The sequence below is a fragment of the Triturus cristatus genome, chromosome 4_1 (genome assembly GCF_964204655.1).
Source record: "Triturus cristatus chromosome 4_1, aTriCri1.1, whole genome shotgun sequence".
Classification (NCBI taxonomy): Eukaryota; Metazoa; Chordata; class Amphibia; order Caudata; family Salamandridae; genus Triturus; species Triturus cristatus.
In genome coordinates this window covers 4,014,362-4,028,225 of record NC_140585.1, presented here as the reverse complement: position 1 = coordinate 4,028,225, position 13,864 = coordinate 4,014,362, and the positions used below count along the sequence as shown (strand labels likewise).

At 45.9% G+C, this 13,864-nt stretch overlaps 1 protein-coding gene across 1 annotated transcript in view; it reads right to left on the bottom strand.

Annotated features, from left to right (window-relative positions):
* The window catches only part of LOC146839258 (NXPE family member 1-like), a 297,941-nt gene that overhangs the window by 147,468 nt on the left and 136,609 nt on the right, over window positions 1–13,864 (bottom strand). Inside the window, exon 3 of the mRNA XM_085650333.1 lies at window positions 11,511–11,572. Coding sequence (XP_085506459.1) covers window positions 11,511–11,572 — 62 coding nt within the window. The remainder of the gene's footprint in view (window positions 1–11,510; window positions 11,573–13,864) is intronic.

Here is a 13,864-nt window from a genome sequence, read left to right as displayed (position 1 = left end):
TTTACCATCAGCGTTTCTGACTACCATAGTGGGAGATTGCCAGCCCCAATCCCACACAGGGAAATTAAACATAGTCCATCAGGGGCCAAGGCCTTGCCTTTGTCCTCTGTGGTGAGAGCTGGGCACCTGCACACTACAAGCCATGGGGACCTGAAAGGAGTGGAAAGCAAGCTGAGCACCAGCTGGCGTCTATAATAATAACTGCAGCTACCCTTGCTCTATTCTGCTCCTTTCAGCCTCCTTGCAGAGTTAGCCTGTGGAGGAAACTGAGGCAGCTCAGAATGACAGGGACCATCTGCCTGGCTGATGGCTAGAAGTTGTGCAAGAGCTCACCCGCGACCCACCCACCGAGCCGCACCCAACTGTCCTGGGGCCGCCCGGCTCCACAACTACGCCACGTGGCTCTGACCGCAACGCACCTCCAAACAAGCACCCCAGGGGCAAAAGACAATCCCCACTCAGAGCCACGAACTCTGAAGTGCCTAGAAGCTGAGGTCTAACACCGCCAGGTCGGGGCACAGCGGAAAGTAACCCAAAGCAACCAAAGCTGCAACCGAGTCACGGCATGTTCATGCTGGGCAGGAGAGGCACGCGGTGTCGCCAACCCGGGCACAAATACACACCCGCAATATCACATATGGGCTCCTAGGATTTTAAAGCCCCACCAATGACAACCTACATTCAAATAACACACACAGCTGAAAGACCGGGCCTCGCAGAGAGCGCCTGTTCGACTTGGGGGTCTCAAGTTGGCACAGGTATGCACTTGTGACAAATAGGGACCCTCGCCTCTAGTCAGTGTAAAGGGGTACACTCCTAAAATAACCCCTGCTCACCCCCTTGGTAGCTTGGCACCAGCAGACAGGCTTATCTCAGAGGCAGTGTGTAAAGCATTTGTGAACACATACAGTCATCAAATGACAACACTACAGATGGACACCACACAAGTTTTATGTCAAAAATAAGTATTCTTTATATAGATTTACCACAAGACCATAATCGACAAAAATAACAATACTGATACTTTAAGATGGTAGAATTTAGCTTAGTTCGCTTTAGTTCTTAAATGCAACACTTTAAGTCAATGTACATGTAGGTGCGACACGCAGGGCAACGAAAGTGTTGCAACGATGTTGATGCGTTGAAGATTTTGGTGCAAAGAAATAAAGATGTGAAGATCTTCCAGATGCGGCACGCTTCTCCGATGTTGCGAGAAGACTCGATTCGATGCGTCAGCTGCAGTGGCGACACCCCTTTACGCGATGCGACGACAGTGGCTTTGGCAGCGGCACTCTTCTCCGACGTTTGCGAGACGCTTCCGCTCAATGCGACAACTGCAGCGGCGACACCCTTTACGCGATGCGACGACAACAGCTCTGATGGCGGCACGCTTCTCCGTGGATGCGAGGTGTTTCCTTGATGCGGTGCAATGCGTCAGCTACAGCGGAGTGATCCCTTTACGCGATGCGACGACAACAGCTGCGATGGCGACACGCTTCTTCCTCGATGCGAGACTCTTCTATTCATGCGGTGCAATGCGTCAGCTACAATGGCTGCGATGGCAACACGCTTCTTCGGCGTAGCGAGACACTTCTTCGATGATGCGAGACGCTTACGCTCAATGCGACAACTGGAGCGGTGACACCCTTTTACGCGATGCGACGATAACAGCTCCGACGGCGGCATAATTCTGAGTTCAGGCATACTAAATTCAAATTTCCACCATGTTCCCTGAGTCAGTTAGGATTATAAGATGTAATAATCAAACTGCCCATTCTGGCCTATGGAGAACAGATAGCCTTGCAATAGTTAAAAACGAAAATAGCTGTAATTCACTATTAGAACATGCCACAAACACAAGGGCATGTCCTACCTTATACTTACAATGCACCCTGCCCTTGGACCTACCATAGGGGTGTCTGATATGAAGAAAAGGGAAGGTTTAGGGACTGGCAAGTGGGTGCACTTGCCCAGTCAGCATGGCAGTACCAGACTGCACGCAGGCTCTGCACTGGCAGACCTTAGACACACTTTTACAGGCTGCTTCTGTGGGTGGCATAACCAGTGCTGCAAGCCCACCAGCAGTATTGGGATTACCAGCCCTGGGCACTCCTGGTGCACTGTACTAGGGTCTGACAGGTGAACCAAATCAGCCAATCATGGAATCACTAATCCATACATTAATTTACAATAGGGAGAGCATATGCACTTTAGCACTGATCGGCAGTGGTAAAGTGCCCAGAGTCATAAAACAGCCAACAACAGGTCAGAAAAAATATAGGAGGAGGGCAAAAAGTTCAGGGATGACCCTGCAAAAAGGGCCAAGTCCAACAGCGCCCCTCCCCCAAGTATGTAAAATGTAAATGGCGGCCACCTGAAACAGACGTAGGGGCCCCGCCCAAATGATATACCCCCACAGGACAACATCCGCCGGAAAATGCGTTACACCGCGGGCTGGCAATTTATCCGCATCCCGACCCTGTGAAATGGCGCCCCGTAAAATAACCCGGGCCGCATCAGCCAGCCGAAATTTCGGCCCAACAGGGCTGCTCGCAACTCAACGCAATGTTCACCCGCTGCCTCAACACCACTCGGCTGTGCAGGGGGCACCCCCCAAGCGCCACACTAAGAGCAGGGGCCGCTTCTCCAGCACCACTCCTTCACGACCACGGGCCGAAACATACGCCATGGCGTCCTCAGCCCTCACGAGCCGCTGCTCAAAGTATCAGGCAAGTCCTGTCACGCCACCGACGGGCAAAGCCACTGAGCGGATCTCTGAAAGTGGACAAAGCCCCTCCCTTCTAGTCAGTCAAAGCCGATAACCATTTTCTAAGTGACATCCTTACGTGCCTGAGATTTACAGTTAGGCAGTATTATCTCACAATATTCCAGCATTTAACTGTGAGGTGGAAGAGTCAACGTCTATCACAAACTGTGCAACCTGCAATCGTATTGGTATGAAAGGGAAGCCAGGAACTGCATAGGATATTTTCTAAAGGTGCAAAACACATGCTAAAATTGTAGGCACCGCGACATAACTTTCCTTCCATTTCTTACTTGAAAAGGCGTTGGTCAACATAAAATTAAAGGAAAGTGAACCAAGACCCTTTATGCCTATATTTAAAAATTCCCATGCTCACAAAATGAGGAAACACCAAGGAAGAGCCAATAAAAGCCAAGTAGAGCAAGGCTCTGCTCTCCCTCCGGAGCCCCAAATCACCCACAGGTCCAAACCTAGATGAGCTGCAGTGGCGAGCTTGCACGTGGAGGTCAGGCCCTAACACAAGGGAGGGGCAGCAGCTCTGCAGAAGCACCCTGCCACCTATGGGTCCAGGGGCCCCATGCCACCTTAACACTGGGCTCACCCAAAACCCGCCGGCAAGCAAGCAGACCCTTAAGTGCCAAGACCAGCATGGCCTTATACAAGAACAAGCTGGCGATAAAGAAGAATCAACAAAAACCGCGGGACAGTGCCACTCGGTGGCGTAAACACCTCATAGCACTCTGGAATATACATCGACGAACAATAGGGTATCCGTAAGGGAGGCAACAAAATAAAAGCACATACTGAACCACTTTAGCCTAACCTGCCGAAAAGGTTAGGGCAATGCCCATCTGAAGGATATTGGTGAATAAATTGCATCACCAAGTGGTGGTAGCAGTTTGGGGCACCATCACAGTATAACTAATTTCAAAGTGACCAATATTCACCCTTATTTCGAAACCAGAATGTTCTGCCCCACCCAAGCCACCGCGTCCGGTACATCATCAATCCGATGCGCAGATGGAAACAAAACCCCGTCTTCACACAAATTTCAGAGCAATCCAGACATCGCCAGACAATCAAGGTTTGCTGAATCCAAGTTAGCTCCTGGAACGGGACCGAACCAACGACACAAGGGATTCCACCTGGCCCTCTGCCTGCCTCTGCTCCCTTGAGCCATATTCTCGGCTGCAGGTGGGATCAAATGTATGCTAGGTCATGCATTTACCCCACACCCTTGTCTTGTCGGATTCCCCCGGACAACAGGCATAAAGTATAGCTCCATTACTTGAGCTGGGAGGGAGAGGGGTGCGAGGGCCTCCAAAACACACTTTCTTCCCCGGGACGGACTCGACTGGGGCGGCCGAAATGCACAATGTGACAATTTATTTTTAATGTTGCGAGGCGCACCAGCCGACATAGGTGAACGCAAATCCCAATGAATCCCGTTGCCGAGGCACGAAGCTGCCCTCCCAAAGCCAAGCGGCGCGATGACCAGGCGCACGCGCCTCAAATATACCAACCGTGCCCTGCTCCGCTCTCACTATTACCCCATGCAAAGCCAGACCAGACGTGCCCCAAAACGCCCGGGGCAGGACCAATAGGCCCAAATGGCACCACCCACTAACCACACACCAAATGCTCGTGGTACAAACCAACGAGCCACACCACAGAGCCACGCTCTGAGTGAGCCTTTTCTTAAAGCTAAGTACAGTGTCACTGTGAAAGTGATGTTAGACTGTACAGCTATTCCAAATTCATAAACCTTGCCCTGCAGCTGCTCATATTGTTCCCCCACATATCACCAGACAAGGCATGCCCCAAAACGCCCGGGGCAGTATAAATTGGCATAAATGGCACCACCCAGAAATATAGGGGTTTTAAAACTTCACCTCGCTGTGCACCAATGCTCACGGTATAAATCAATGAGCCAACTTGGGATAATGAAAATGCCCCAGCAAGTGCATCAACCATCAGAGTTACCTTACCATTAATATTATCCCCTGGCATGTGTTGGGCACACAGAGCTCTCTGCAGCAGGTGCCTCAAACCCATAAGATATTTTAAAATGAAGTCTTTGTGACCAGTTAAGCCAAAACAGATTTCCTGAAGCTGAGGTCAGTGTAATGAAATGAAATACAATGAAAAGAGTTTTTATAAAGCGCGATGGCTACCCTGAGGCGTCCCAGCGCTAGCGAACTGGGTATGCATGAGTGGGTGAAGGGTCCTAGTCAGTGGTGGTAAACAGCAGCTTTTTTAACCCCTTTCGGAAGGAGAGATGGTTGGATTCTGAGCGAAGATGGAGAGGGAGCGAGTTCCAAAGTTTTGAGGAGTTATAGGAGAACAGTCGTCCGCCCGCTCTGGATCTCTTAATTTTTGGGACTGTGGTCAAGAACAAGGACGCTGACCTGAGATGTCTGGTTGGGAGATAAGGGGAAATCAGAGAATGGTTAATAGTGGCGCCAGTCTTCCAGAAGGCACGATGGGCAATACATAAGCTTTTAAAGGCAATTCTTTCCCTAATTGGGAGCCAGTGCAATTTCCTTAGGCCAGGTTTTATAGAGACGAGACGGGGGGCTTGCAGAAGCATTCGTGCCGCACAGTTTTGGATGACCTGCAGCTTATTGATGGTAGACTGGGGGGCCCCCAGATAGAGGGCGTTGCCATAGTCCAGACGAGAAAGTACCAAAATGTAATCAAGGAAGAGAAGGGTTCAAACTCCAAGACTCACTTTCAAAAAGAAGAAAGGGGCTGTCCTGACTAAACATTGTGCCTTCCAAACTACCGATACCTCTGCAATTGGGGTGTGGGCTGCTCTACTGTGCAGCAACAGTGGCACTAGTTCACCAGACTTTCAAAGAGCATTTGGTGATGACTCCAACTGAAGAAAACAAACAGATAGAGACACCGGATGGACATGTAAACACTCTAGGTATACTTTATAATGCAGGGATATAGATTTATGGAGAACAGAAGAAGCGGATTAAAGCTACATTCTGGCCTCATTTATCTGACGCTTACTACATCATTCTTGCAGAAGATGATTGGTCTCCGAGGAGGTAATACTGCAAGCATTTTTCTCTTTAGTACCTGACAAACCCAGGGAAAAGTATGTAAGTGAGTAGGCCCTTAAACAAGCTCTCACACTATATAGAAGCAAAGGTGAGCAGGGCAGAGAATTGGTGTCAAATGTCTTACCCTTAAAGAGTGAGCCACAAGTGCATCCTCAAAATCCTTGGAAGCCAGCTACATGTGATATAAAATCCATTTTTGATTAGCTGCACTGTGAAGGGGTTATAGATGCTGTTCCACAATCAAAACACACACACACTCCATGGCTGGAGTATGGTTCAATCCTACAAAACACATCTCACTGTGAAACAGATGGCCATATTGAAAGAGCGCAATTTGAAACAGGGGAAGAAGTAATTATAGTTTCTCCTACATCTACACTAGGTGCGGCAAGTAAAGCAAGCATACCTGATGCTTGTGCGTTGTACCCGCATTTGGTACAGTGGACCTCTTCTTTAAGGGCAGTTGGTGTGAAGCGTGAGTAAGACCCTACATTTCACATACAAGAATATTTATATTGCACTCAAAATGTATCACAAACTCCTAACATTTTACCCATACAGGTATACAAGAGCATTTTCCACATGGACAGCTGTGAACAGCCTGAACTTGGAACTGAACAGTAATACTACACAGCTTGTGCTGCAGTGCAGGCAATATTTGAAGGTGAACAATTCAAAGAACAATGCACACACACAGTTTAGGTGATTCCTCAACTCAGCTAGCAGAAATCCATTCCCTGTTACTGGCACAAGAAATGGCTAGTCCATCCATTCTCACACTGATAGTGTTGAATTCCGCATTTTGTGTCCAAGGCGACAATGTAGATTTAACACATTTGAGCTTAAACTGATACAGAGATTCAAATGAAAGTCATTTAAAAATAAACAACTGTAGGAAAGTGGTTGTCCACCAGAATAAGCTTCTTTTGAGGCCATTTACATCACATCAAGCCAATGAAAGTGAAGAGATTAATGTTAAAGGGAACTGTGCAGCAGACTTGGTTGCAAAAACAAAGCTGTCTGCTAGAATCAGATCTCAAAGTAAGACCGACACAGATAGGTTGGCAGTGATTCATGCAACTGAAAGGAGACATCTAAAAGCGCCTACACCCTCACTCTAGACAGTTCTTCAATACTCTTTATACCCGTGGTAGGAGATAGACTTATTTCTAATGAGGGATTTAGGACAGATTTAATTAAGGTGGCTCATGAGGGGATTTTGTCTGTGCATGATGGCATAGGAGCTACTACATCAATGCTAAAACAGCAATACTGGTGGCTGTAAAGACCAAACAAACTAAAAAGATATGTGTAGCAATGTAATATTTGTTAACTGATCAAACTTCTACTGTTGCAAGACAGTGCAAACTCCCCTTACTATGTCTGTTTGCCCTTTTAGGGTGATTTTCCTCGACTGTGTGTGACCAATACCTTTGATTCATGCTCCGGATTCCTGTGGGTTTGGCCACAAATGAATATCACTGCTTGAGAAGTCATACAAGAATTTCAGTACCTAGCAGCCACGGGAGCAGTTCATACCTTCCATTCAATCACTGTCCTGTATTTGCTGCTAGGCATTCTGTGATGCCCTGTCTGCTCAGGGAGTAAACATTTCTATATTCACATCCTTTCCATCTGGAATCAAACAAAATCCTGGAACACGCCAATGGTATGTTAAAATAAGCCTCGACCACTAGGATATCAAGTACAAGACTGAGTTAGCTACATAATCTGTATGGCGTACTATATAATCTGCCTACACAAGTATTAGGTGGTCGTACTAAAAATAAAATGAGCCTTTGAGTATTAATGTGCATGCCTGGTGTCACTGGATAGGTTGCAGAGTCTAAATTGTCTGACCCCCAATATTTGTTTGAATCTTCTACTCATCATCCAAGAAGTCAGAACTGAACTATCCAATATGAAGCATTGCGACTTTGTCACCAGTGAAGTTAAGCTTTTTAAAGCTGCTGACGGGTGGCTCCCCAAATTGGGAGAGCTAGTTCAGGAGAAGATCAGTGATAAATACGTTTTCAAGCCATGTCACAGACCACATTAGTCCTACTGCCAGTGCCTGGATCAAAGAAACACAGGAACGTGTTGATTGACAACCTAAAAAAGCATTATCTGGCCTATTTTCTTCAACAGACCTGCATTGACTCTGGAGTAAAACTGTGCATCCTCTCCCTATTCCGCAAGAACTACCTCTAGAAGGGTACAGCTTTGTTGAAATACGGAGCCCCATTCCAGAGATCGAGAAACACGCTGTGTCCCTGGTTTTCACCAAGCACCAGCTTCCTTGGAAGAACCTGATTCTGTAATTAAAACATTCCATACAATTGAAACTACTGCAATAGTTTACCATGAATCACCAATGGAACCAAGATTGATTGAAATAAACAACAGATGCAGATGCTCAACATTACAGATGATTTTTACCATCCTGGTTTTATTTCTGGATTGTTACTGCAGTATTTTTCCATTTGAAGTGGAAAATCTTGATGATTACAATTTTGCTCCTAATAAATGCGAACGATATTCCTGATAAAACTCTGCCATTTCCTGTGGTCCAGGAATTGCAACTGCATTCTTCTTCTCAAAGAGCACGTCAAGATCATCGTGCTGGGAACATCACTGAATATCCTGTGCTGGACTGGGCAGTTTGGAGAAAAGTCCTCTATGAGGTTGTGGGGCCAATAGAACCAGTCCACATACCAGATGATTAAAAAGTGCCTTAGAATTATGGGTCGCTTTGTATACGCATGGGACATAGACGCTGATAAACAGTTGATTATTGATTTGCATTCATACACTTCATTAGGCAGTGAGGATCCATATTTGAATGCTGAAACTCATCACGGTTAATTAGTTTCCCTCAATATGTTGATCTCTACATACACAGCACAAGTCGTCTGCGAGAAATATATAACTATCCACAATGGGAGCATTGCAGAGATCCACCATAAATGCCCCCAAATGTTTTTAGGATAACCCCCCTGTTTCAATAGTGATGATAGGCCAGACACATCAGATTTTTATTCTCAGAAACCTGAGAAACTCTGGAAAAGTCTGATTACCACTCACAGGTTTATATAATCTGCACTAGTCAGTGAATCGCTCACTGTCCATGGTTATCAATATTGGAATGATAATATAAATGAGAAAAGTATTTGGGGTACCACAGTTTTACAAATTAATGGTATGGATGCTTTATTTCAAGCGTGCATGATACACAGAGAAATTGTTTCTGAACAAAACCATCCGGCAGACCACCTGCCTTGGATTGCACTCCACTAAAGAGTTGAAAACACTGACTATTCCAAAAGGTAATTCAACACAGCTTTCAGGTTAGCATTGGTAAGAAAATATTACTGAAGATGACTTGAATGAAATGATTCAGAATTGTACCTATAATTGGACTGTGTTTGATTCTAATAGGGTTGCCATATTTCCTTTAGATGCTGATGTATGCATGGGCATGAACATGAACAGGTTTTTTCAAAAGCTCCTGCTCATTTAGCAAATCATCCTGACCCCAAGTATGATGCATAAACTCTGACAACAGTGTCCATATATGTTTTGGTCAAACGTTGCACCTTCCATCTGCTGTGAATGAGCATCAGGCCACAATGAATGAAGAAATGTATTTGAATGATTTTCTCCTGGGTCCACATCCAGTGAAAACCAAACGTCTTATATCCACAATATTATATGCACTTATTAAAGAAGAGCAGCGTTATTCAGAGAGAGAAGCTGCAGAAAGGATTAGACAAGCAGATAGAGAAACAATACAGATCACATTTAAGGTTATTGACACTGGCTTCTAAAGACTCTCAAAATGAGTGTTCATCGTCAGAACTATAATGTCATCTGCCCTTCACCTTCTGAAAGAAAATTCAAATGTTTTGAGCTATGAGACAGTTACATCTGGGCATCACAAACTGAAATCCAGCAGTGTCTCAGCAGCTCCTAAACAAGAGCCAGGTTTGAACCCTCTAATCAGAACTTCACCCAAAACATGATGGCCAAGAAAGAGGCAACTAAACTCTTTTAAGCACTGAGGAGATAGAAAGCACCCCATTTTCTGTGATGGTAGATCCATGATCACATGGTTCCTACATGGAGTAAACTCCCTACCATTCCAAGTCTTCACTTCTAAGAGTGTCGGAAACACGGATCCCTGGGCTGGGATGAAAGAGATCCTAATGCCTTTCTCATCAGGTGACAAATAAGAACAGGTTTCTGGTGCATGAGGTAATTTAAAACAATCTGCTCGGAGATGACCTTGGAAATGTCATCCATCGCATAACTCTACATGAAAGAGCTACTTCGACTGGTCGGGCTGCAGCCAGACCAGCCCCGCGCTGCAGCGTCCCTATTGGGGGGGTCAGAAAATTGAATCCTAATATTCTAGATTGTTCTAGAAAATGTATTACTCCCTTTTCGCTGCCATAGCTTGACCCAAAATGCGTGGGTTCCCAGAGCCATCCTTATCTAATTCCAGTGCTGATAATACGCAACACAGTAACCATTAGGCATACAGTAAGAACTGTCTGATTTATATTAAATAATTCACAATAATGATTGTGAGTGAAAACAAAGGAGCAGGAGGCAAGTCAGAGGTCTTCACATATGGGCCCCATATTTTAGTAAACATTCATCAGTTTTCTGTGAGCCATAATAAAGCTTCTCAACCAACCTAAGACAGGACATTTCCACCAAGCAATTGTTGGACAGAACAGCTGAGGCAGAACTCTGACATTTAAGTTGGATGGACTTGGCTACCATTCTAGCTCTGGCAAGCCACTCCAACTTCAACTGCAGCCAATAGAAAAATGTCATTAAATATGTTCTGTTAAGGAGCTCCTTCAATCTCATGATTTAAAAACAATTAAACCCATTCAATGAGGCTTTTCCAAAGTTTGCTTCCTGTACGACAAGGTCCTAGCGGGAAATAAGAGAAGCCTGGCGGACCCACATCTCCAGCACCGTTGCCTGTCAGATGGTTTTTGCATCTTCCCAAATGAGCTGTGTGTACAGTGCAGCCCTGGGGTAGATCTGACACCACAGGAGCTGTGCATTGATACAGACATGGGAGTGATCTCGTGCACACACAGGAACACTACATCAGGTGTAGTACTGAGGTCCATCCATGGAGACCATTTGAGCTGTGTAGCCAGTGAATGCTTGCTTAGACCTCTGGAACTCAAAGGGGCTGGACCCTCATAGGAGCTCTATAACTGGTTCAGTAGTGAAGACCATCCATGGAGCCCAGATGAGCTGTGGAACTAGTGCAGATCTCCCGGAAGACATCTGCAGCTCATAGAAGCAGTATCAGTGATGTACAGGTAATGGGGCTAGTCCCAGGCCCCCATGTGAGCTGTGTGGGTGCTGTTGTTCTGTCTTAGAGCCTTAGCAGTCGCCTTCTGTTTTCCAATGTCAGCAGCACATATTCAGACATGCCATAAACCACTGGAGAAAATGTAATTCAATTTAAAGCTGACTCAGTAACTCATTACATTTACTTGAATTCCCAATACAACTATTCAGTCATTTATCTCATTCACATCAGTGCTGTCTCTTTTAGCCTCAAATTCCTCCCTCACATCACTGCTGAGATAAATGTATCAAATATTTACAGCTACTAAACACGTTTTAAAAAGAAGACTCACTTGAACACTGAAGAACCATGAGGTCTTGTAAGCCATGAGGAATCACTGCTCGAACACGAGATCTGGAAAGTTAGAGAAAACAATTATTACTAGGAACATGAGTGGCATCAAACCATGGAAAGGATGGCTCAGTGGGGTCTGGTGGAGCTTGCATGTCACCCCTCAAATCACTGTAGTAAACTCAGCCTTTAATGCATTGGCTAACGGTAACATCTGAGGGTACAGTCCTTAGAAACAGGTTACTAAGTGCAGAGTCATTGTAAGCCACAGGCAAAAAGGGACATTGCCCAGGGACCCACCTTCCAAGAGTCACCGGTTGAAAAAATTTCTCTCTTTTTCTCTTCTGTGTCTCTTGAATGCAGCCTTTCTCAGCCTACTGCTGCTTCTTATTGTGTCTCTCTCTATCCAGCATAAATCGCCACTCTCTATCTTTCTGTTTCTGTTTCTCTGCCTCGCCTACTTTCTGCTCTATCATCACTCCTTTCTTATATGACATCATCCTCGCCCCCGCCACCTCTCACTCTCCTTCTCTATCTTTCTCTGATTTGCACTGTTGCAGCAAGAAGGCTTGTTGGGAGGGCATTGCATGGCACCACTCAAAATTGCCATAGTCTGGCACAGTCAATCTGCGTTAATGTAGGCCCGGGCACAGTTTGCGGAGTTGGGCTATTCGGAACTCCGTGAAGTCGCACAAAAACTCCATCTAGAGTTTCAAGTGCCAGCAGAGTTTTCCGGCGCACCCATTCACATTGCGATGAGAACGGGGTGTGCTCTCTTGCCATCCAAATCTCACACCAACAGCACCACACAGTTCTCTTGTGCGCCCTCGCATTCCAAATCACACGAAAATGGCACCACGCGGTCCGCATGGGCGTGCCCATCTTGTTCTTCCGCTCTCTGTTATGGTGTTGGGACTAAATCTTCTTTCCTTTTCCTTTTTTTTCTAACCCTTCCAGTGCCATGGCAGAGGGAGGATGGTCACAGTTGCGGGCGGTGCTGCCTCCCAGGTGTGCAGCCCTGGGCGATCTTTGGTGAGGAGGAGATGGCAGTACTCACTTTTTTATGCAGCGCCACCTCCCCTCCATGCTGTTAGCAGGCGGCAGGCCCAACAGCGGATACCCCCTGTGGGAGCGTCGGCTGCCCCGGGAGAGGGTGTGCCGGTGCATGCTGCACACCAGCCAGGTTCAGCGGACCGTCCAGAAGCTGACCCACCGCTTGCCACATATCCTGGAACACAAACAGGACCTGCTCAACCTGCTAGGTGTTGAGATTATGGGGCTCCTAACTATTATTTATTTGCTATGTTTGCGTTAAACAAAGCAAAACAAATTCTGAATAGCATGCTGCTCACACTCAGAGGGAATTTACATTTAGTTTATGTTGGAATATTATAGAAGATACTGCAGTCGTAACCGAACTGTAGTGATGTATTGCTGTTGTATTTTGTGACTGAAAAAATAAAGGGTGGCATATCTGGCATCTAAAATATTTATTTTGGCCACACAGACCACCTGTGACGCCGGCTCCAGTGCAGCTGAAGGAGGCGAGTCAGTTGGAGGGGGAGAGGCGGCGGCAGGGACGGGCCCTGGTAAGTCACATAATTGTTTGCTTATTGACAATGATACTTACTAGCGACCAGGGTGTCGTCAACTCGAGATCCTGATCCCCCCTAGCTTTGTCAGCTGCAGTGGGAGTTGAGTTATGATGGCTTCTTCTATCTGCAACGGATGTATGTCGTTACAACGCACACTTTTACAACGCATGCACTTACAACGCGTTTTTTACAACGCAACATCCACTACAACGCATTCCATTACATAGCATGACACTACAACGCATTTTTAAAAACTACCTTTACAACGCATTCCATTACATCGCATACTACCTTTACAACGCATACCATTACAACGCATAAGATTAAATTGCATTTAAGGTAAGTATTGGATAGTATAGAGGTAAAAATTACTATTCTAACTCCAGGGGGTGCAACAGTAGCGTAAGTGTTGGATAGTATAGGGGTAAAAATTACTATTCTAACTCCAGGGGGTGCAACAGTAGGGTAAGTGTTGGATAGTATAGGGGTAAAAATTACTATTCTAACTCCAGGGGGTGCAACAGTAGGGTAAGTGTTGGATAGTATAGGGGTAAAAATTGCTATTCTAACTCCAGGGGGTGCAACAGTAGGGTAAGTGTTGGATAGTATAGGGGTAAAAATTACTATTCTAACTCCAGGGGGTGCAACAGTAGGGAAAGTGTTGGATAGTATAGGGGTAAAAATTACTATTCTAACTCCAGGGGGTGCAACAGTAGGGTAAGTGTTGGATAGTATAGGGGTAAAAATTACTATTCTAACT